Source organism: Ahaetulla prasina, chromosome 5 (genome assembly GCF_028640845.1).
Source record: "Ahaetulla prasina isolate Xishuangbanna chromosome 5, ASM2864084v1, whole genome shotgun sequence".
Taxonomy (NCBI): Eukaryota; Metazoa; Chordata; class Lepidosauria; order Squamata; family Colubridae; genus Ahaetulla; species Ahaetulla prasina.
The window spans coordinates 91,516,764-91,542,723 of NC_080543.1; the positions used below are offsets into that span (position 1 = coordinate 91,516,764).

The window sequence follows — 25,960 nt, forward strand, 5'->3', positions numbered from 1 at the left end:
TTGTTCCTGAACATCATCAGAGTGGGAGTCCCTGGGGAGATACCAGGACAGCTTCATGACACAGAAGGTATAGGACACTGATGGCTAAATTTTTCTGGACCGAGTGCCGAAAGCGCGTGTGCGCACGAATGCGTGCACACCTGAACCCCCAAAATGCAATGAGTGTGCGGCCCCCATGCATGCGCCCTGCCACCTATACATGCTCATGCACCCCCTGCATGCACTCCACCCCCTGCATGTGTGAGTACCCCTCTGCACGCCCCCACGCATGTGCAACAGAGACCCAAAAACCAGCTGCCTGGTTGGAGGCACACACGTATGCACTGTGGAGCAGAACTGGGGCAATGGCTCGTGTGGCTAGAGAGAGAGCACTGCGTGCCACCTCTGGCACAGGTGCCATAGGTTCGCTATCACGGGTATAGGAGATGATCCAACGCAAAGCACACAAAAATCCTCCCCCTGAATATTTTGCTTAGTTATTTGCAAAGAAAAGCAAATTTCTTGATTTAATTTACAGACACCTGAAATAATGTGCACTATAATCCATTAAGCGTGATTTCTTCCCTCTGTTCCTTCTCCTCCTCATTCCTTTGCCTCAGTGATAAAGCAGTAGGAATGTGGCATTGATTTATTGGTATTTGCAGCAATAAATATGTTAGGTGTTTGTGTGCAAAGTCTTTAGCTTAATCTTGTGACTATTTAAGTATATGGCATCTCAACTACCCTTAGCTTATTAGAGCTGAGCAAGAATGTTAATTACCCTGGCTGACATTCTATCTCAGGCTGACTTGGTTTGCTCTTTCTGGGAAAGAACATCTGCCCTGAAAAAGACCTCTCTCCCATCAGCTATCATGCTTTTTCAATGGTCTTACCCAAACTCAATCCATAAACACTTCTGGTGTCTTGTCTCAGCCTTCCCTGGAAAAACAAACAAATAATCAGCACGTACACTGCCTAGAATCCATCTTGGCTCACCAGCTATCTATGCTTTTTTTTCCTCAAATTTTCTTTTTAAAGTCTGCTGAAAGTCTTCCTTTTTTCTACCTAAACCAATAAATCCTTTATCCTGAAAGAACTTCTGTTTTGTAGAAAAGTGTGTTGCCAGTTCTCTCCCAAACCCGTGTTATCATTGAAGAAGAACAGCTTGCCTGTCTGGGAATTTTAGTGACAGGATAATAGAGTGCAATGCACTGCTATATACCACCACAATCTTTAGCAAAGAAACTTAAGAATCTTGCTTAGAATTGTTCTTAACTGATAAAGCATTTCATAATACTGTAGGCATTTTACAAATTATAAATAGGATACTTCTGAAAGTCCTAATTGTTCTTTACTTTGAAGAATAGAATTTTCAGGTTTGGCTGAATGTAAGCTCTACTTTATAATCTAATTCTGATGTGGAATTTAGGGACACGGTGGCTCAGGGGCTAGGATGTTGAGCTTTTCGATCGAAAGGTCGGCAGTTCAGCAGTTCGAATCCCTAGTGCTGCCATGTAACGGGGTGAGCTCCTGTTACTTGCCCCAGCTTCTGCCAACCTAGCAGTTTCGAAAGCACGTAAAAATGCAAGTAGAAAAAATAGGGACCACCTTTGGTGGGAAGGTAACAGTGTTCCGTGCGCCTTTGGCGTTGAGTCATGCCGGCCATATGACCACGGAGACGTCTTCGGACAGCGCTGGCTCTTCGGTTTTGAAATGGAGATGAGCACCGCCCCCTAGAGTCAGCAATGACTAGCACGTATGTGCGAGGGAAACCTTTACCGTTTAATGTGGAATTTATGATGACATATCACTAGATTTTGAAGCCCACTTACTTTCAATTTCGTCCACAGAGGGTACCTAGAGCAAAGAAGTAAGAGGTTTATTAATTATTTGCATTGCGTGCTGTCTTACTTCAAAGGACTTTTGACTGATTTGCACATTTTGATCATAGCAGTAAATGTGAAGTATATTAGGCTGAGGTAGATGGATTGTCTTTTGAAATTATGAAGTTGTGATATTTATTTATTTTACATACATGAATTTATATACTGTTCTGCTCCCAAGATTCTCTGATTTTGCAATAAAATTGAAAGTACAATAGATATAAATTAGATATTAATCCACAAAAAACAGGACCCAAAATGGCTTACAATCAGCAACAGTATCAATTGCTGAGCAATGACTATAACAAAACCATTATTTGAACTCTGCGAAAAAAGTCAGGGGATAAGTATTGGAGAAAAGTATTACAGAGCAAGCGGACTACCCCCAAAGGACTGGCTTATTGCTTATGTCCCTTTGGTTTTTTTAAAGAATATGAATGATGAGCATGTTTGCTTACACTGAAACAATAATTTGTTCTTAAGGAATCCAGTGGACAAATTGTACAAGGATTTATAGGTCAAAGGATTTATTGGGCCTCTGGTGGCTCAGGCTGCTAAGACAGTCTGTTATTAACAGCAGCTGCTTGCAATTACTACAGGTTCAAGTCCCACCAGGCCCAAGGTTGACTCAGCCTTCCATCCTTTATAAGGTAGGTAAAATGAGGACCCAGATTGTTGGGGGCAATAAGTTGACTTTGTATATAATATACAAATGGATGAAGACTATTGCTTAACATAGTGTAAGCCGCCCTGAGTCTTCAGAGAAGGGCGGATATAAATGCAAATAAAAAAAAATCAGCAGGCTTGCCTTTGCCAGTCTGTTTTGTTATGTTCTATCCAAATTGACATCCCAACTTGTACATAGGTTTCAAATGAAGACAATGATATACCCATTATTAAGACAATTGAAATTTTTCCTATAATCAAAGAAATCAAAGAAATGCACCTTAACTTATTTTTGTATGCTTTGTGTTTCCCATTGTACACCAGCAGTAATGTCTTTTATTCCTCAGTCTTTTTAAAGCTGGCATGACCATCTGGCATCTCTAGATTGCATTGGATGGTGCCATCAATTTATTGGCATGTAAAATAAAGCTACTGTATATTAGCTAACAAGGGACATGGTGGTTCAGTGGCTAAGATGTTGAGCTTGTCGATCGAAAGGTCGGTAGTTCAGCAGTTCGAATTCCTAGTGCCGCATAACAGGGTGAGCTCCTTTTACTTGTCCCAGCTTCTGCCAGCCTAGCAGTTTGAAAGCACGTAAAAATGCTAGTAGAAAATAGGGACCACCTTTGGTGGGAAGGTAACAGTGTTCTGTGCCTTTGGCATTTAGTCATGACCACGGAGACAGCGCTGGCTCTTCAGCTTTGAAACGGAGATGAGCACCGCCCCCTAGAGTTGGAAACGACTAGCACATACGTGGGAGGGGAACCTTTACCGTTACCTTTATGTTAGCTAACATGCTCTGTTAAGTCTTCTTTCTTTTATAAGGAAATAGATATATTGAAATACTAGAATTAGTAGAAACTTGTTATTTGTTTCCTGCAACATATATATGTATGCTATATAATGTCTTTGTATACCTGCGTGCTGTAAATATTTATTTCCTGTGACACAGACATATATATTACGTCCTTTGTAGCTATAACACAAACATGCCACATTGACTAACTTCCTGGACTGTTATTGGGGTCTGTTGTGAAGTATCTGGCATTTGTTAATCTATATGTTCCACCTTTTGATCAGAGCCTTATCTCGCTCCCCCTCACAAGAACATATCAGATTGGAGATGCTAACACTCAATCTGTGTTGAGTTCCATTCCCTTCACACCAAGGGGTCAAGTGGTCAATTGGGAGAACAAAGGAAAGAGGTAATGATGCTCATTAAGAGGCTTCAGGGGATACACAAATCAAATTCCAGGGGATACACAAATCAAAGATGCCAGAATTGGAGGTTTATGACATTCCTAAACAATATAAAAGGGATTCCCATTCCCTCTTTCCTGTAGTTCTTCTCCGCATGTATCTTGTATTATGTTTGGAACAGCTAACCATTTAAGCTTGGTCAAGATTAAATTCCATGTTATTCGAGCCTCTGTTTAAGTTTCTTGTTTGGCATTTATGAGCTTAAACATATTATTATTGGACCTTACACTTTGATACTGAAATTTAGATCTTTCAATCTAATGGCTACAGTGTGGTTATCTCGATTTGGTGAAATAACTTGGTTAAAATCTTTGTTTATTCTTCTATTGCCTCCATATTTCTATAGATATTCCATCAAGTTCTCCATCTTCTTTCCCAAATGAAACTGGTTCACAATTTCAACTCACAACTTTTGCTGGAGGGACACTAGCAGCAGTGTCCAAGAGGGCATTTCACAACTTCATGTTATGTACAAATAATAAACCGTTCTTGTAAATAGGAAAAATTCACTGTTAATCATACCTTAGACTAATTAGATCATTATAACACACACTAAACTGGACTCCCTTGAAGAACATTCAGAAGCTACAACCGCTCCAGAATGTAGTCAGTTGAGTAACTCTGGGTAAACATCAAGACAATCATAATAACACTATCAGTAGCTTCCAAGGAGAATTCAAAGTCCTGATTATCACCATTAGAGTTCCTCATGGTTCAGAGTCTGGTTATCATCTTCTCCCAGTAACATTTTCTCCCCTTGGTAAGATCCAAAACTGTAATCTTTCTCAAAGTCTCTTAACTAAAGATTGCTATCTATAGGGAACAGAGAAACATGCCTTTTTATTTGCTGTCTTCTACAAAACTATATTCAAATGTCCCTCTGCCTTCTGATCTGCAAAAAAACCCTCTAAATCAATTGTTCTCTCCAACGTTGGGGAAGAATTGTTATGAATCTTTGTCTGCATAATAAGGAGGAGGGAAAAGGGTTTTTAATTTTGGTTAAATCATTTTATTTACAATTGTTTTATTGTGATTTATGGCTTTGGGATTTGATTAATTTCTTAAATGATTTATTTTGTTTTTTAACTAAAATTATGGATTTGAGTAATGGTATGCCATCAACTGAGTAGAAGAGCCTGCAAATAAATATAATGATTAAATATTGGTTTTCTGGGGGAAACAATGGAAGCAAATCTTGATATGTGATTTTCAAATAAATAAAAGTTGTAGCATTACAAATGGCCAAATACAGTTTTTGCGAAGGTGACCTTTGCTGATTTTAAAAAGCTTAGCAGGGTTATAAACTTGGATAGACTAGAAAGTCAAAAACTCACCATGGGAGAAGACAGAGGCAAACAATTTCTGTACTGTTGATTTCCCCAAAACACAAATTTATCTATCAGTAGGATCAAGATTGGAAAAATATATATAACTTTGATTACTGGAGTAATCAAACTGACAAATGTTTCTTATTAAAGCTACCTATGAGGGAAGACATATCCCTGAATCTTTAAAATGGGACCTTGGGAACTATTTATTTATTTCATTAGATTTCAGAATGACTAATCACATGATGATTCTGCACAGTTTACAATGTAAAACTAATTATAAAATGTAAAATATGAAATTTAAAGAAAAAACAGAAACACATCCTGAAGTAATAGCAGTAGCACTTTGACTTATATACCGCTTCACAGTGCTTTACAGCCCTCTCTAAGCAATTTACAGAGTCGGCATACTTTCCTAACAATCTGGGTCCTCATTTTACAGACCTCGGAAGGATGGAAGTCTGAGTCAACCTTGAGCTGGTGAAAATCAAACTGCTGGCAGCCAGCAGTTAGCAGAAGTAACCTGCAGTACTGCATTCTAACCACAGTGCCATCATGGCTACTTCATGCTGCAGAAATATTGGAAGGCTACAAATAACATTTAAAATAAATTTGAAAATTGTATATTTGTATAATTTATAATTATATATATGTATGTATGTATGTATGTATGTATGTATGTATGTATGTAAATGTAAATTTGTTTTGCTTGTCAGTGATCTGTAATTGTTTTCCTCTCTCCTTCAGTGGAATTTTTATACTGTGATTTGGCTTCCATGAAGTCCATATATCAATTTGTTAAAGAGTTTAAGGCAAAGAATTTACCACTTCATGTCTTGATCAATAATGGTGAGTTTTTATTATTATCGTTATATATGTATGTATGTATCAATGTTCATCTATTCAAATCCATGATGTTCCTTGAATGAAAATCATTTATAGCCCTAGCAGCATAATTATCTCACTAGTAGCAATATAACTGACTTTCTTGAACCTTTTTATGCTAAACCTCTTATGCAATTAGGTACTTTCCCCACACTATTTTTTGACATTTCTTAGATTCCTTCCTAAAATGTGTTATAAATTTTAGGTAGAAAAAAATAAACACATAGGAATAATTAGCTTTTTTTAGATAATTAATGTCCAGCATATTTTTCTTAAAATTCACAATTGTATAGTATTTTTAAAAAATTATACTGCTTTTGCAAATCTTCATTTTTGCTTGTTTAGTTTTTGAGGTATCTAAATACTGGTAACTATAATGTATGCTAATGTGAAAATTTAAATTTATTTCAAAATGGAACATGAAATTATCTTAGCATTATGGGAAAAGAGGGGTTTTTTAGTCGATGATTGCAAAAATCCACCTTTTCTTCCTTTAGTTAGAAAGTATCTGATAAAGTGAACTGCGGGTCATGAAAGCTTCTGCTTTTTACTGAAATGTGTTAGTCAAAAAGATGCTATCAGATTCCTCCTGAAATTACCTTGGGAGAAACTATTAGTCCAAACCATAAAAGCATATTTATTGGAATACAGCCATCTGTGAATGATTAGTATTATAGTAACTCCAATCATGCAGTGTGATCAACAGATATTGTATATAGTTTGTTCAGACATATATTCTAAATTATGCATTATTGAATCTCCCAGTCATAAGTTCATGATTCATTGATTTAATTGTAGCAAATCAAGTTTGGCCATGTAAATAAATTTCAGAGCAATAAAATATTAAAATTCTCAGATGTTTTTGAAGTATAGTGCAGGTAATTTAAAGTGAGAAATATATATCATATATGTTATATTTCAGGACTACATTGCCATATCTTTTTGTTTCTGATTTAGTCAATTTATGAATATTTAGTACTGTAGCATGAAACAGCATGCTAACAAAATTCATGCTAACAAAATATGACTGGCCTCAATACAGTACCCCTCAACAACTTTAATTTGAGGCCAAATTATGGTTGTAAATTATGGTGGTCATTAAATAGGTCACAAATGGCCTTGCCTGGTTTTACACAGTTTTTTGCGCATATTGTTAAGTGACCATAGCAGATATTAAGCAAATCCATTGTACCTGATTGCTGGAAACTGGATCTAAACTGGAAACTGGCTACTGGAAGAAACCAGGATCACATGAAAGTAGGTCATAAATCAGGATCACATGAAAGTAGGACCCTGCAAACAGTTATAAATGAGGGCCTGTTTCTAGGCACCCAAAATATGATCACATGAGCGTAGGCGAGTGGCCACTGGAATTTCAAAACCAGGTTATAATTAGTTCTGGAGAGGTCTGTCATAATTTTGAATTGCTGTTAACTGACTACCTCTATGCATTTTCAGGCTTGCACTTTGCTTCAAGAACCAACTTTATGCTGCTTTTTAAATAGTAATAAGTAAACAAAATAATATTGTACGATCTACTTTTTAAAATGAAAAGCCCTTCACTTTTATTGATTTTCTTTCTTCCTGCAATAATAAACAAATGGACATTATTACTCCTCACGTAATCTTGCTTTTTGCTGTCTAAAGCTGTTACTACTGCCATTAAGATTAACAAAAGGACAAAACTAAACTTTGACTTTCACTTATTAATGCGTTTCCAGGACTTTGAATTAATACTTTCTAGATTTTTTACCTGGGCTTTATGTGATTTAATTTAAACATTTATATATTGTCCTTTTACCATTTTAAACAACTTCCTTTTTTTCTCAAATTCCAGTTTTACAACTGCCCTCACTAGCAGTTCATACCCACTTTTGGGGGATTTTGAAAAGTGATAGTGTCTTTATGTACCATTTATATAGCACATGAAAGAAAGGGAATGCTTGACTCCTTTACTTTTGTCATCCCCACCAATTATTCCTCTCTTTTCTATAGAGAAGAAACTACAGAAAAGAAGTTTTAATGAATGTGTGTCAGATTTAGACAACTTGCAAAACTTGATCTTTAATTTGTGCAAGTGTTTTGCAAGATTAAATTAGAGGTAGTGGGGATTATGTCATGAGGCTTGTCATTAATAGGATAAATCAGCCAACCAATTATTAAATTAAGAAGTTGTTTCTGTGAATCCTTAAACATATCTGTATGTAAAGAGGGCTCTGCTGTGTCTGCATAATTTAAGTTTCTATATGCTTCCATATCTGTTCTTAATGCTGCTGGTGATTATTATTGTGCTGTTTATTAAATTATTGACACAAATATTTATTTATATCATATAATCAATAAGGATGGGCTGAGGATAAACTCCAACATGAATCCCAAAGCTTGGAAGACTCAACGTCTAGTCCCAGTGACCGACCCAGATTGAATCCTTCCTTATAAACAGTCATAAAATACCCTTTGTCTCTTTGATTGATGTCCACAGAATAATTGCTTTATATTTGTTTTCTAATAACTAAATAATTAGTCTAGAATGAAATATAATTTCTTCTGATTGGAAGTAACTTTTCTGCTAGTAAAACTTGATTTGATTTTTCCTTCTTTTGTTGCATCTATATACACTAATACTTAAGCTTTTAGTTTGTTCAAATGTATTTCTTGGTTTTAGTTCTGATAATAAGTTGCACTTTAGATTTATGCTTTTTATCAATTATTTCTGAATTTTAGAAAACCATGATCGAGAATAAAATTAATTTTAACTTTAACTCTACTCATTCAATTCTCCACAGTTAATCTCACAAATAATACTATAATTTACGATACTGGGTATTTTTTATGACACATTACTTTAAAAAAATAAGCTTGGTTTCAACAGACTTTGGAAAGTAATGGCGGATTGAAGATTAATGATTGCAACAAAAAAGGAGCAGATTAACAGATTGGCTCCTGGAACTCCCCGGATACAGGATTCTTCCACTTTCTCTCTTAATTATATTTTGAAGTTGCTTATTAATGATTTTCTGGATATTAAGTCAAGTTCCATCCTGCCATAAAAATGTCCTTCTACCCTGGAGGAAAGAAGCTTTATGTAAATTCAAAGATTAAAAAAGGAAAAAAAATGGAAAATAGCAAAAGGGGGATTAATAATGTTGATTCTAGAATATTAAGGGGTTGGATAGATTTGAAAGAATATTTCCTATAGGGGCATTGAAAACTTTACAGAAGAATATATAAACATTCTGAAATTAACTGTACAAAAACGTCCATGGGAACGTTTTGCTGATTGGAAAATAAATATATGACAATAAAGGCACTTGAAGGTTGACTAGAGAGAAACAGAGAGAATTAAAGATTACAATTAAAGGAAACAAGACCCATTAATACAATGGAGCTATCCTATTTGACAATAGAACAAATTAAGGCTGTTTGGGAATTTTGTTTGATACAAAAAAAAATGGATCTAACATAGAATATAGAAAAGAACAGAGACTCAGGCTGATTTAAGTATGGATTTGAAAATGGATTTTTAAAAAATCCCAGATTACAAGAGTAGTATGGAAAAGGATGTAACAATGAATTTGCATTGGAGACCAGCTAATATCATAAAAATAAAGGGGACATACAACTAATAAATCAAAATAATGATCTGCAAAGCTTCCCTATTTTGGATTTACAAAAGGGATGTGTAAAACTAGTGAAGTTGATCCTGAAAGGAGATAAAGGAAAATTTATAAGGAATCAACTTGTGGAACATTACTTGAGAGGATTAAATATAAAGATTTTAAAAGTAAATAGAAGTCAATGTATTTGACCATGACTAAGTTTGAATTCTAGTAGCTATTAGTGGGATACCTTTTTGACCAGGACTGAATGACAAGGCATTAAAGATCTGTTTATAAGTGGGGAGAAGGGGTTTTTTGTTTTGCTTTATTTCTTAGTGAAAATGATAGGTTAAAATATACATGTTGCTATTTCTGGTAACTCTTAGTAGCCTTTTGCTGATTGAATCTGAATGATGAGTTTTTACAATTTCCATTATTAATAAGGAATGAGATCTGGAAATAAGAGCTTTTAAAAAAATTGAAGTACTAGTTAAGTTACTGAAATTGTTTATACTTGGAAGGAGAAGTCATCTTTTATAGATCCCTTTTCTTTCTTTTCTTTCTTTTTTCTACCTTTGTGCATTTCTCTTTTTTTTTACTCTTTATATTTTCCTTAGTTTGTATTAGTCTTGTCTTGTCTTTGTTCTTATATAATCATTATTATATTATTAAAAATAAGCTTTGTTTCTCTGCTTTGTTCCTTTAGAAATTAGACTGTATTATTTGCAAAACTGAATACAGTTAAATGAATATAGAATTGATTTAAAGTAATGCACCCACAATATCCAAATTAAAAAGCTTATTCTTCCTGGTTTATATTGGCTTCAGTAATTATATTAGATAGAGAAGCACTTAAGTAGAGTGCTATTTTTAGTTTCCTATTAGCTTATGCATTGATTGTAATTTCTACCCCTTGTTTTTGAGATTTAAAGATATAGGGTGTGCCCAGATGTCACCAAGTATGCTAGTTTGTTTCATAGAATATCTACAGGATAATTATTTTATAAGGATAGACTACAAAATATTCTTAAGCTAGGCATTTTTAGTGCATATGATGTCTCTTTCCTTTGGAGAATGATTTTTTTTCTCTAAAAAGACACAACCATATTTTTATATGAATTAACAACATATTGCTGAATGTTTGGCACATTGGCAATAGAATATTTATTGCCATTGATATTTATATATTTACTATGGGTTTCTTTTTGCTCTGCTTTTTCTAAAGATAAATCTTAAATTCATAATGCCTTATCTACTTTGGGCTTCAGTGGGGGAGGAATAACTAGGCCTGCTAGATCTTTCAGCAGTCCATGATCCCATCAACCATGTATCCTTCTAGACCATGTATGAAGATTAGGATTGTACCATTTTTAGATGATTCTATTCTTTCCTAAGTAGATGGTTCTAGATAGTGTGTATGAAGGAAGGACTCAGCATCTCCTCGTTTTATTAAATATCTCCATGAAGTCACTGGGGGAGGTCCTCCAACATTTTGGCCTTCAGTGTCATAATATGTTGATGTTATACATCTCTGCATTTGACTGTTCAAGAAATGTGAAATTCGTGAGCCAACACCTGGAGGTTGTAAGGATCTGGATGGAGAGAATCAAACTGAGGCTCAACCCTAGCAAAATGGAATGGCTGTAATTTCAGAAGCTAATTGGTTCTGGATAATGCCACTTTTTAGTTTTAGATGGAATTGTTTTGCCCCAAAAGAACTGGTATAGAACCTAATAGAACTCTTGGACTCTCAGCTTCTGCTGGAACAATAGGTGGAAACTTTCTGGAAGGGCCTTTGCACAATTGTAACCATTCCTGAAAAACAAGGCACTGACTACGATCATTCATCTCCTTGTCATCTCAGGAGCAGACTATCATAATGTGCTTTATAAGGGACTGCCCTTGAGAACCAGCCAGAGGCTGAAAGCAATGCAGAATACCCAGTCCACGTGTTAACACAGACAACCTCGTATTGTCAGATGACATCAATATTGTAGAATTGAATTATTTGAAGGTTTGTTTCTGGTGCAGTTCAAAGTACTGATGATTATATATAAAGTCCTACATAGCTTGGGGCTTAGTTATCTTCAAGACTGCCTAGTCAAATAGAATCTACCTACCGAAAAGTACTTGAGAAGAATGTCTATTGAGGTCCTACCCTGTGTGAAGTACAATGAGAGAAGACTCAGAAATGGGCACTCTAGGGAGCTGCTCCCACCCTTTGAATGCCTTATCATCAAGGAGAAGAACTGCACCTTCCTCCAAGTACTTACAAAGTTTTCAACAATATGGCTTAAAAAATGTTCATTGAGCATAGAAATAAAAGTGTGGGAAGTCCTAAATCTGTCTATATATAGTTATATATATATAGGTTATAGTTTATGTGTTATTATAATTAATTTAAAGATATTTAAATTAAATTAACTGTATTTCAATAAACATAGTATTATAATTTATTGTATTTTTCTCCATAGTGTGCTACAGTACTTAGGGTAATTATGATTGAATGCTGCAGAACATATGTAATAAATAAATAAATCATTTAAAATACATAATTTAATCAATAGTCTATAGGCTGCCAGAATTAAACGTATAATTATATGAATTGCCTCAGAATCTTGATTTCTGCTTGCATATACTCTAATGGCAGAAGAATAATGTCTAAATAAAGTCTGTCTTGACGTACACTATGCATATTATTTATAAACACTTTTGCTGCTGCCTTACTTTCTCTGTTAATGTCAGATTAATCAAAGTCTTTTGAAATCAAACTCACTAAGCTAAATTAGCAAATTGCACATAAATGGCAGTTCTATCAAAACAAGAATTTTAAAAGTAAAACCCACATACTGTATGATGCCATTCCTGCTTCTAAAATCTAAATCAATCTGTTAACAGAATTTTTAAACATGGCACCTTCAAAATGTTTTGGACTAAAACTTTCCCTCCACATGACTATATGCTAGGTGGGATCAAAAACTATTGGAATTTTACTTGTTTGTACTTGTTTGAAGAACATGGTCTCTGAATACTGTCCTATTCTTTAGAAAATTTAAAATTCTAACTCAACCTCTAATGATCTTTTTTTAAAATAGGAATAGTGTTACTGCAGTGGTTTTCCTAACCTTGTTGTTGTTGTTAGTTGCGAAGTTGTGTCCATGGACAACATTCCTCCAGCGACCCCCTGGACAACGTTCCTCCAGCCCTTCCTATCCTCTACCATTCTCTGGAGTCCATTTAAGCTCACACCTACTGCTTCAGTGACTCCATCCAGCCACCTCATTCTCTGTTGTCCCTTCTTCTTTTGCCCTCAATCTTTCCCAGCATTAGGCTCTTCTCCAGTGAGTCCTTCCGTCTCATTAGGTGGCCAAAGTATTTCAGTTTCATCTTCAGGATCTGGCCTTCTAAAGAGCAGTCAGGATTGATCTCCTCTAGGACTGACTTATTTGTTCGCCTTGGAGTCCTAACCTAGAGGTATGCAAGAAAAAATAATGACGTTGGATTTGGTAACAAATATTTCACAATTATTGTTACTTTAAAAACAGCTTTTGTTGTAGAAGTTCATTCTTTTAGGACCTGCGAGTAAGCAGAAGACAAAAGTGTGGCAAATTGCTGTGTCTTAATGAGGTGAAGTAATTGAAAGAACATTTCCTTGGTGTTTAATCTGGGAAACATTTTTAAAGGCATGTGTTTGACCTTCGGGGCCCGCAGTGGGCATGGCCAGCTCTACGCCACTCGTGTTGGGGGTGCCTGTGGTAGCCCGAGTGCTCTGCCAGCGAAAACAGGCTCCCGGGCTCTGTTTTCGGCTGCAGTGGCCTGCTGCAACCCTCTGCCAGCGAAAATGGAGCTCTGGAGGGCCTTGCAAACTCTGTTTTCACTGGCAGAGGCACTGCAGGTCAAACCTTTGCTGTTTCCAGGTATCTGCAGGCCAGATCTAAGCACACTGCAGGCCAAATCCGGCCTCCAGGCCTTGAGTTTGACAGCCCTGTCTTAAGGTATCAGGTGTTAGACTGCATGGAATTTGACCTGGCATTTTTCCATTTTCTTACACATTTTCTTTTTTCTTTTTACTTTGTGTCAATTAATTTACAGTAGTACTGGTAGCAACTTCGGCAATAGCTGGGCTGATCTTGGTCCTCCATTTAGGCAAAGGGAATAGTAAATGTTTAGTTGTAATATAGGCTAGTGCTGGTCATACAAACAAACTATAGACCTTCGTCCTACTCATTGTTTGTATGAAACCATAAATGTCAACATCAGCTAATCTCCAATCATGTGATTCATGGTTATTTTCATCTCCTCTGCTTTGTGTGCCAGTTAGCATATCAGTTTTATTATAATCAGTCAATACCACTACACTCATTTTTTTCTTATAAAATTTAATTAGAATAATCTCACAAAACAAATACACAGGCCTTGGGAGAGGAAAGTTCTTTGGTCAGAGAAATTTTCATTTAAATGCAAAAGAAGGGTGATTTGAAAAGATGAAAGGTTTGAAACTTACTTTTTCTGTCTTCCCTCTAACTCCATTAATACTGTTTTAAAAATCAGTTGGGCATGTTTTGTTGCATCCAAGACAACCAGATATAGTCACCAGCTCTAGAAACGATGGATGCCCTTCAATAAGTAAAAATACGTTTATAATTATTTTGCAGCTGTAAGATGTGGAATGGCTCTCAGTGCTCTATGGAATCATTATATACTTTATCTGCTTTTTTTCTCAAAAAGGTTATCTCACCTAGGTTAAACTAGCAGGCAGGAAAAAATTAGAGGCAGTCACAAGAAACAAAACAACACTCTAATTACATTGTACAGATCATATCAAATAGTGGTACTAAAAATCACTGAGTTTTTTCATGCAATAATATCACTGCATAAGAATTGATGAAGCGATATAGTGATATAGTGCACCTTTTCTCATTTGAAAAATTTAGACTAAAATTCTTCTGTACTTGGACTTTACGTAGAAAACTGTGCAAATAGTAGCATTATATTGTAAATTCCTCCACATCCCATGCAGATAGTTAGAAGAGTTAATTAACAAGCTGCTGTAATTCGTATGTAATCACTTTCAATTTGAGCCTTTTATGTATATTCTGTTTGTAATAATTAAGATAATGAGAAAAACATCAGCTTCTTAATTTGACACTTGTAGAAGGGAAGGAAAACAGGGATATGATGGAAATAATGTGCCATGTAAGCTTATGTTTGACAGAGGGTCAAGTGCCTGGGTTTCCATGTTATTTACAAGATAAAGTCATAAGATAATTTTTGGAGGTTGTATGTTGGAGCACAAGATAATGTCTTAAAAATACCTCTGGCAATAGGTCAACTATCTGTATTGTGACCAGGCCAGAGATAAAGAATGTCACCTCCAGATAATGTTTATACTCCCTCTCTTGTAAAAACATATAAAAAGATAGCTGAAGAACCCAAATACTTTGAACTGAGACCTTAAAGGCCTGAGGAAATGCTACACAGCTGGCTCCAGGCTGTTGATGATCTAAAGGACACGATCAGATTTCTTCAGCTATATAACTTTGCTGCAGTAAATAAACATAGGTCTTGTCGGAGTCGGCGGAGTTCTAAGTTTTCTAATCCCAGGATTTCAAGTCTGGAGGGATAAGGTATTTTGTTGTTTACAGAGGAGCGGAGAACTCTTCTTGTAAAATATTTCTGGACTCGTTCAATTGTATTAATGTCAGAGATGTGGTATGGGTTCCAGACAGATGAGCTGTATTCAAGAATGGGTCTGGCAAATGTTTTGAATGCTCTGGTTAGTAGTGTAGAGTTTTTGGAAAAGAAGCTACGCAGAATTAGGTTTACAACTCTTAGAGCCTTTTTTGCTATGTAGTTGCAGTGGGCTTTGGCACTTAAATCATTTGATATGAAAACTCCAAGGTCCTTAACAGGGCGGGGGTCATCTGTAAGATAATGTCCATTAAGCTTGTACTTAGTGTTTGGGTTCTTTTTTCCAATATGTAAGACTGAGCATTTGCTGATTGAGATTTGGAGTTGCCAAGTTTTAGACCAATCGGATACAAAATCAAGGTCTTTTTGAAGGGTAGTACTATTGTTGGTGGTGTTAAATAGTTTGACATCATCAGCAAAGAGAACACAAAAACTTGAGATATGGTCACAGAGATCATTTATGTATAGTATGAAGAGCGTTGGTCCAAGAACGCTACCTTGAGGAACGCCACTTTTGACAGGGACAGGATTTGATAGAGCATTGCCAATTTTGACCACTTGTTGAATTTATTTATTTATTTATTTTTGAATCCTCAAACTTACTTACTACCCTTACTTGTTTCATTATCTGCATTACAGTTTTTTAGCTGATCAAGTTTCATAGTTCTGGCACTTACTAGCAAAAAGCTTTCTTGTGCTATTACTGAAATTTAGTACTTGGCATCTCTTTCCAAGCTGTTATGGAAAAAAAATATGGCAGAAAAAAAATCAAAACAAAAAAACTCATAATATTTCTTTATTATGCACTTTTACTAAGGCACAATGCAGTTCAGGGGGAAAAAAACTACTGGTATAAAATTCTATTCCATAAAATTAATTTATCCAATCAGTAAAACTAATATTTACATTTAAATAATGATCATGCAGTTTTAAACTAATGCTCTGTAATCCTGCAGAATGCATGTATATTCATAATTAATATAAAACAAATATTAACTTGAAAATTAGACTAGCTCCATATAACTTGGAGAAATAATGGACATTATAATTTCACAGAAGTAAAGAGAAGGATGGATCTTATTCCAGAATCATGAATCAAGGTCCTGATTCCTTAATGTAGATCTGGAAACCAACACCCTGGAAGAAAAAACAGAAAGATGATCAACCAGAAGAACATAATGGATAAGCACGAGTGTAAAAAGAAAAAGAGCAGCCCCATATCTGAACTTTGGCAAATGGAAGATTCCAACGAAAAGTTTGAACATAGCTAGTTCAGATATTGTGAGGGGTTGTGGAAAATGGTGGGAAGAAGACTAGAAGCAATAAAAGGAAAATCCATTGGTACTTTATCTTAGAAATGACAATTCATATCAAGAAAGCTGAGAAGAAGCTTTTTAAGTCATTCAGAGACTCCACCTTCACTATAAATTAAATTGTAGCTTCCAAGATTCTGTATTTATTACCGAAGGGGCACTTGCATCCTTGATCTGACCCATCTGTGTGGGGCTTGACAGAGAGGAAGCCAGTAAAGACTTCATGATATTATGAATCATAGGAATAACATGATTATATAATATCCAAAACAGTTCAAATAGAATTGAAAAAGGAATCGGGAATCCTAATGCAATAATCTATGCATAAGCTAATTTATGACCAATAAAGCTTCAAGTGTAAGAAGGACATTTGCAGCCCTCACTGTAAGATTACTTCATGGGTATAAGGTCAATTGAACATCAGTCAAGACTGCGGGCAGCCGAAGCTTGGTGCTTCTGCTTGTCAGGTTCAGTGATAAAGATCAGGCCAGAATACAACATTATATGGATTATATTGGATTTATAAAAGGGAGACAGATGAGGAATAATGTTAGGCAGATTGTTAATTTATTGGAGTACTTAGAAAAGAAAAATTTTATTCCAGCAGCATTTATTTTTCTCGATGCAGAGAAAGCTTTTGATCGATTGCATTGGGATTTTTTATTTAAATTAATAGAAAAGATGCAATTTGGAGATGGTTTTTTAAGAATAATTAGGGCAATTTATGGAGAGCAAACAGCACAGATTATAATCAATGGTAGCTTAACAGAACCTTTTAAGATTGCGAAAGGAACAAGACAGGGATGTCCTTTATCACCATTATTGTTTATTTTAACTCTAGAACCATTATTGGATAAAATACGAGAAGTAAAGGAGATAGAGGGAATTAGAGTTAGACAATATGAATATAAGTTAAGAGCTTTTGCAGATGATTTGGTGATTACTTTAACAAACCCTATAAATTCTAGTAAATCTTTGTTGGAAATAATTGATCAATATGGGAATGTCTCAGGGTTTAAGGTAAATCAGAAAAGACAAAAGTGATAATAAAAATATGGCCAGACAACAGAAAGAAAAACTAGAGGAAATAACAGGATTTGAAATTGTAAAGAAGGTTAAGTACTTAGGGGTTTATATTACATTGTCAAATGTGAAATTGTATAAGAATAACTATGAGGTTTTATGGCAAAAAGTTCAGAAGGAGTTGATTGTTTGGAAAAAATTGCAATTATCTTTGCTGGGAGAATTGCTGCTATTAAAATGAATGTTTTACCTAGATTTTTATTCCTCTTTCAGATGATACCAATAATTAAGAAAGATAAGAATCTTGAGGAATGGCAGAAGGAATTAACAAATTTATATGGGAAGGTAAAAAGCTAGGGTTAAAATGAAAATAATTCAAGATTCTCGGAAAGGGAGGTTTAAAATGCCTAATTTTAAATTATATTATGAAGCAGCTGCTCTCTGCAATAAGTGATTGGTTTAATTTAACAGAGGACAGAATTTTGAATATAGAAGGTTATGATTTGCTATATGGATGGCATGCATATTTAATTTATGACAAAAAAGTGGATAAGGCCTTTAAAAATCATGTGCTAAGAAATGCCCTTCTGTGTTTGGAAAAATACTCTTATAAACTAAATTATAAGGTTCCTATATGGGCAAGTCCTAGACATACAGTAGAAAATATAAACATAGAACAGAATCAGGAAATGATTACATATAAAGATCTTTTGTATACTGAAAGAGGTAATTTGCAGTTAAAATCTCTGCAAGTATTAAGAGAGGAAGGGAAAAATTATACTTGGTTTCAATATGAGCAACTACATGCTAGATGGAAGGAAGATCAGAAAATTGGTATAGAGCAGAACGAGGGAAATTTGGTAAAGCAAATTAGAAATCAGTCTCAGGAGCATATAAAGAGATTGTATAATGTGTTACTTGAAATAGATTCTGAAAGGGACTTGGTAAAGGACTGTATGATAAAGTGGGCACAAAATTTTCAGGAGCCAATATTATTGGAAACTTGGGAAAAATTTGGGTTAGAAATGTTAAATTCACGAGGCACAGAATCTGAGGAAAACTTTTATAAAATGTTTTATAGATGGCATCTAGATCCTAAAAAATTATCGTGTATGTATCCAGATATGCAAGCAAAATGTTGGAGATGTAATTGTGATGACGCTACATATTTTCACATTTGGTGGACTTGTAAGGACATAAAGGCCTTTTGGATAAAAATTTGGTGGATTTTACAAAATGTTTTGAAAAAGAAGATAAAGTTCCTGCCGCAATTTTTCTTGTTGGGAATTATTACGGATTGTACAGTAATTGAGACTAAATTGATTTTAAATCTAATAACTGCAGCAAGATTACTAATAGGACAATATTGGAAGAAAAAAGAAGTACCAACAATAGAAGAATGGATATTGAAAGTTGCCAATTTGGCTGAGATGGCGAAGATATCAGCCTTTTTGAAAGACAATACGCAAGAAAGATACTTAAAGGAATGGAAAAAATGGATTGACTATATTCAACGTAGATATCAGACTAAGAGTTATCAGACTGTTTTGAATGATTATGATGTATTATTTTGATTGTTTTGGGGAAGTTAGGAATTGATGATTGTAGGGTATAATTAAGTTGGGATAAAAATTTTTAGCATATGTTTGTTTTATTTTAACTATACCTTGTGCTCGTTCCGGGAAGTCGGGGGGGGGGTTGTGAAGGGAGGGGAGAGGAGGGGGGGAAAGGGGGGAAAAAATTTTGTAAAACTTTTTGAATAAAAAAAAAAAAAAGACTTCATGATATTATGAATCATAGGAATAACATGATTATATAATATCCAAAACAGTTCAAATAGAATTGAAAAAGGAATCGGGAATCCTAATGCAATAATCTATGCATAAGCTAATTTATGACCAATAAAGCTTCAAGTGTAAGAAGGACATTTGCAGCCCTCACTGTAAGATTACTTCATGGGTATAAGGTCAATTGAACATCAGTCAAGACTGCGGGCAGCCGAAGCTTGGTGCTTCTGCTTGTCAGGTTCAGTGATAAAGATCAGGCCAGAATACAACATTATACTTATTTATTTTCATAAGTGAATCTCCAAGGTGGAATATTGATAAAATATTCTGTCATAATTAATCACACACCACTGTAAGGGAAGAGATATACTGAAATACTAGAATTAGTAGAAACTTGCTAATGGTTTGTTTCTTGCAAGTTCCCACCATTTGATCTCTTGTGAAAATATCTGGCATTTGTCAAACCATCTTTCCCCTGCCTAAGAACTATCTCATCTTTGATCTTTTGAGATTCCTCCACTCCAGGAAATCAAGTGGTAATTAAGAAGACAGAAGGGGGAAAAGATAACACTGCAGAAGGATGTAAATCTGAAGTTAGATTACATTACTGACTTTTACAATGCAGTTAGATTATATGACTAGAGTACAAAGACCTTTTTTGGTATGAAAGAGAACATTGTGCATGTATGTATCCTCTATGTGTTTGGAACAACTAACCATTTAAGCTTGATCAAGATTAAATGCTATTTTACTCAAGCCTCTGTTTAAGTCTCTTGTTTGGCATTTATGAGCTTAAACATATTAATAGTGAACTTACACCATCATTATAGACTACATAATGACTGCCAGATCTCAGGTCTAAAGTCTGATAGACCTGGGTTTCAGCAGTGTAACATTGAAATATCCGATTGTGAATCAGGGCAACCAAGGAAAGTATATAAAAAGTAAATAAAATATATCTGAGAAATTGATATCTGAGGGATATCCACTAGTTCCAAAACTATAATCTGCCTTGCAAACTGAAAGTTTGGGAAAGAAAATAAATGACCCAACTGAATGTATGGCCAGTCGTGGCCAGGAATTATACCCTAGATAGTTTTAGCTGCTGATTATGTGTATAGAATAATGTTACCTTTAAGAAGTTAAATGTTGTGTTGCTCCAGTGCCTGCATCGTGCATATTAGAATGTATCTTGCATAACTCTCTTGTTCTGGGCATTGTCAGCCTGTGTGTTATGAAAAGCTCATCCGTGACATTTATACATTGCTCTCAAATTCCAGCTTCACTGGGTGTATCCTTTCATATTGTGATTGAAAACAGATTACTCAATGGTATTAAACTACCGTACAGACTTGTTATACAACTGCAATAAATTAAAAGCAGTTTCCAAATACTCCAACAATCTGAGGATGTTTTGGGGTTTTTTTCCCATGAACAATACTGAGAAGCCTGATTTAAACAACTGAGCTACTGTCAGCTCTCCCAGGTAAACCAGACAAGACACACAATTAGATAAACTAATGTAACTGTAAGGTTACATTAATAGGAACTTGCAAGTCTGAAAGTACAAATTCCCACATCACTTTTATTTATTGCCTGATTCATTAGGGTGAGTCCTTCCTTAGTCCCCCTCCCCCAGCTCTTAAGCTACTGGGGGTTTCTGTCTTCCTTGTATGATTGTTTCCTAGACAGCATGTCTTCTTATAATTCCCTAAGGTCACCCACACATTCCATTACAGCCACTAAGTTTCTCTCTCTAAATATTCTGCAGTTTCAAAGAATAAAATAATATTTCTGCTACATCTTTAAATTCATTTCCATATTTGGCACTTGAATCTTTAATTGCTTAATTTATAAATGTGCTAGGTGTTAGCATTTGAGTTACTTCCACAACAGAATAATCAGGTCACCTTGGCATTCTAATCTTGAGACTTCTCTCACCACAAACAAATATACACATATAAGAATAAAACTGCTGCAAATTCAGTCATGAATTTTTAGACAAATATTTTTCTTAATTGCCTTCTTACTGCATAAAACAAATCTACCATTTCTCTGTTGGTTTGTTAGCTTTAGCTTTTGTTTGTTTTTCTGTGGAGATAGCCTTGGTCAGTTATTTTCTGTGTGTAGAAATTGACTTTTTATATCCCTGATGAATCTGTACTGAGAAAAAAGCTGGGAACTATGGAAATCATTGAATAGACTGCACAGAATACAACAAGATCCAGAGATACTCTGAACAAATGGGGCTATCCAGTTGCTTCTGCTCTTTGTGATTGTGGTGACATGCAGACAACAACACTGCATGTATACCTGCTCTTCGTTGCCCCAACAGTGTACACTTGAATTAATGGCAGCATGACAGAACAATTGTTGCTAGTTTCTAGGCAAGATCTGTTTAATTTGTACATACTTTTACCTTCTATTTTATATTTTAAATTTTATGTCACATAGTATGCTTTATTTTAATTGTGATACTGAGATAGTTGAAAAAGAGATGCTGCTGATTTATGGATGTCCTGTTTATGGAATTTTTGTGAGATATTGGATGCCATAGGGAAAGATTACAGGGATTTTCTTACATTTTACTTGGCTATATGAAACAAAATCAGGCATGTACACACCAAAGTTCACTTTATTGTTCAACTCTTCAGCTGCAGTGATGCTGGTACCCGAAAAGAAGACAGAAGATGGGTTTGAAGAGCATCTTGGTGTTAACTACTTGGGACATTTCTTGTTGACAAATCTCCTCTTGGATACACTGAAGCAATCAGGAACACATAGCCACAATGCTCGGATTGTCACCCTCTCATCAGCCACCCATTATGTAGGTGAATTACATCTTCATGATTTACAAAGCAGGTATGCAATTTTTCATCCTAATATTATTAATCCCTCCACCCACTAAAGAATATTTATTAGCAGAATAGAGAAGGCCAGTGGTCTTTTCATTCTATAACTATCTTCAGATTAAAATATACTAAAAAGAAATGGGAGTTTGCATAAAGAACAGTTGCAGGAGGGAGGCTGCAGAGAGTACCAAAGAAAGAAAAATGTTACATAAGCAGGCTTCAGAAAAAATAAAATATTCAAAAACATTTATAACATTATATATAAAGTAAATAGTCCAGTTTTATTTATTTTATGTTTGCATGTGGTGTTTGCCTATAGGACTTTTAAACAAATTTGGATGGGAGAAGCTTCGAAATGTCATTTTGCACTTCTCTGGTCGACATTTTCTCTTACCAGTTATGTTCTGCATTAGACCAGATTTCTTGAACATACTTGCCATTTGACAGTAATTCTGGCAAGTATTAGTTTTAATTTGTTCCACTTAAACCCCTCTATTCATCTGTCTGCCCAGAGCTCAACATTTTGCTACATTTTGATTATGGAATTAATTTGTTCTCTCTCTCTCTCTCTCTCTCTCTCTCTCTCTCTCTCTCTCTCTCTCCCCTCCCTCCCTCCCTCCCTCCCTCCCTCTTCTCTCTCTTCTCTCAACTGTCATCTTTCTACATCCTGACATATTAGTCATTAAGGATAGATGATCTAAAGGTACTTTCTCATTATAAGCAAATTAGTGAAATACAGCCAATTGAATGCAAGCTTCACTATTTATAAATAAAAAATAATCTTTTTCTATATTACATAAAAATATACTAATTGTATTTAATGTAAAATTCAAGGTTTTTTTTTCAAGCTTCGGTGTCCACAGACATTTTTCCATTTCCATACCTCTATGTTTCTTTTTTGAGTTTGAATTATTAGATTAATAATCCACATTGGCATCCTTCTCATTTAAACTAGTTGCATTTGTATACATGAAAAATGTATTTTAATTTTTATGTGTGTGGGGAAAGAGATTTCTCTTTAAATTTGGTAATAATACCATGTCCCATCTCTTGAAACATAAACTGACCAATTTTTGTAATTTATATTTTTTTAAAAAAACAAATGAAAAACAAATAGTATTTTCTGCATAAAAAGTGCTATCCCTTCATTATTAGTAGTGTTATTTGTGTATTAAATCTGCTTTGCATGACTAGAAAAATCATATGTATACTCTTAGTTCTTTATTCCTTAGTAGTGCAAGAATATTTCCATCATTCTTCACATATATGTCAGAAGACTGATAATAAAAATGATAAGGATAGTGTCAGTGTAAAATGAGAATACTTTATAAATTGGTATAATAATATATAAATGTACATTTGGGATGTGTAAATTTGTTCATGATTTATAGCACCCCGTTGTGAAAACATATTGCACATAAGTTACATATTATCTTTCCTCTTTGAATTACTGTACTGATTAGTATTTTCATAGTTCAACGGTTTAGGTCACATAATGTTACAGTTCAGTTCATGCTGGTTAAAGCTATTGCAGAAAATTTATCACTTATTCTAGTTATTATTTGGAGTCGCATATGATGAATAATAGTCCTAAAACACTGGGGCACAAGCGTATTGTGGAAAGTAGCATTAAACCTTAATGGAATGAAACAATTCAAACGGTATGGCAGGGAAAGGTTTTGTTTTCTGTAGGACACAAAGTGCTCTGCCAGGTCATCAAGTAGAGATTGTTTTTAGACCACATCCAGGGGCACCTTAATCTTGAGCAGTCTTTTGCTTTTTTCTTTGAATCACAATAAAATCACACTTTGCTTTAAAATATTTCTGTAGATCCAGAAGATGTTTATTCTGTAGACCCAGGTGGGAATAAATATGGCTTTCTAGGAAGTATTAATCTAAGCCCAGTTTTGATAGTAGGAACTTCACAGTTCATTTGGAACTTCAATAGCTGTGTACAAGTATGCTTCACTGAGGATCCCACAGTTGGTGTCTTCCTAATGTACTGTATGCACTTCAGTTCCTGTAATTTTCAGCAATGGCTCAGCATTCTGGAAGTTAAAAGCAGCACATCCAGAAAACACTGAGATTAGACATAGTGTCCTTTAATTGCAAAATACATTGCTTTCATTTAGGGATGTTGTTCAGAATGGAGGAATTGGATTCTTCTCTTTTTCCTCTGTATCTATGACTTTAGTTTTCTCGACTTACAAAAAATTAATGGAACAAATGTGTTTAGTACACACAATTTTAGGTATTTTGTTCCTGAATGTGGGAGTAGTTTTTGAACTGTGTTGTAAATCTTCAACTCATGCAAATACTTATTTCCTTGCTTTCAAAGACTGCAATAGTGTCCTCATTTCATTTTGCAGAGCTTTGGCTTAGCCCAAGACTTAATGATAGTTAAATGAATGTGTAATTTAGTTGTGCAGCTTTTTCTTTACTGCATATCTTTGAATCTGCATGTGCACATACAAAGGAATAATGTACCTCTATATTCATTCATTCTACAGTAAAAATTCTTCTAATGGATAGCTCTCTTTGCCCTGTTACAAAAGTCCATCATTTACTTCAAAAGAAGTACTGTAATTTGCATTCAGATCCTTTATATTTTTGAAATTACGTGCTTCCTTTCAAGGGGAAAACAAGAAGCAGCACTGCCTCAAGAGAATCTGACTCCAGATTCTTTAGGATGGGCAAGCAATTAGGTGGCTCCTTTTGTAAAAGCAAAATCTGTTCAATTTTCTGCTCATAGTTTACACTATGATTATATAATGAAACATTGCATCTGCACTTACTAAGAGCCATCCTTAATTTCAGTAATTTATTCTATGAATAGTTGTTCCTATTAGTCTCATCTGTTTCCATTTTTTCATTTTATTGTGATAGAAATTTTTTTTCCTCCTGCTCCAGTTGTGTCTGATTTTTCAAGACTGGTTGGACAAGTCTCTGTAGATTTCTCAGCAAGATTTCAGAAATGGTTTACCATTGTCTTTTTCCTACCGCTGAGAGAAAGCGACTATTCCAAGGTCACCCATTTAGCTTTGTGCCTAGGGCAGCACTAGAACTCACATTCTCCCAGTTTCTAGACTGATGTCTTAACCACTACACCAAACTGACTGTTTGTAGACTAAATTACATTTTGCCAAATAGTACAATGATTCCTGCCCATATACATAAGGGATTTGAGGTCTAATTAGTAATTATATCCTGAACCTACCTTGTGCCTTAATATTTGTTATTGCACTCTCATTATAAGAACATGATAAATTCTGAAGCATGGGAGATTTTGCATCAAAAAGATTTATGTCCTGAGTATGTCCCTGCAGAAATTCTTCAGCCTTCAAAGCTTTTTTTATGTCTTTGAAATGTTAATATTTTGAATCTTTGAAAACTCAAGTACCAAATATTCCTGTATTTATCTGAAGGGAAAGAACTCTGTGCTTGGTATTCAGAAAAAGCAAAATGCAAACTTTCATGCTGCCCATCTTGCTTCTTTTTCAGTTAATATTGCTAAATGCCTCTGGATTCAGACCAGTCCCTGCCACACAATAAATATATGTAAATCACACATTTTAGAAGTGTGTACTGATATACAATTCTGAAGCCAAACTCTGAAAATTAAGGGCAGAATTGGGCAAAAAACCCAAGTCAATTGAATTCAAATAATTACATTTAAATAAGATCACTGTGTGGG

At 34.9% G+C, this 25,960-nt stretch overlaps 1 protein-coding gene across 2 annotated transcripts in view; it reads left to right on the top strand.

The window, feature by feature from the left end:
- Positions 1-25,960, top strand: part of ZBED1 (zinc finger BED-type containing 1) — a 163,888-nt gene that overhangs the window by 71,004 nt on the left and 66,924 nt on the right. For both annotated transcript variants that reach the window (XM_058185671.1, XM_058185670.1), the window contains exons 4-5: positions 5,864-5,965; positions 22,069-22,276. In XM_058185671.1, the coding sequence (XP_058041654.1) occupies positions 5,864-5,965; positions 22,069-22,276 (310 nt within the window). The remainder of the gene's footprint in view (positions 1-5,863; positions 5,966-22,068; positions 22,277-25,960) is intronic.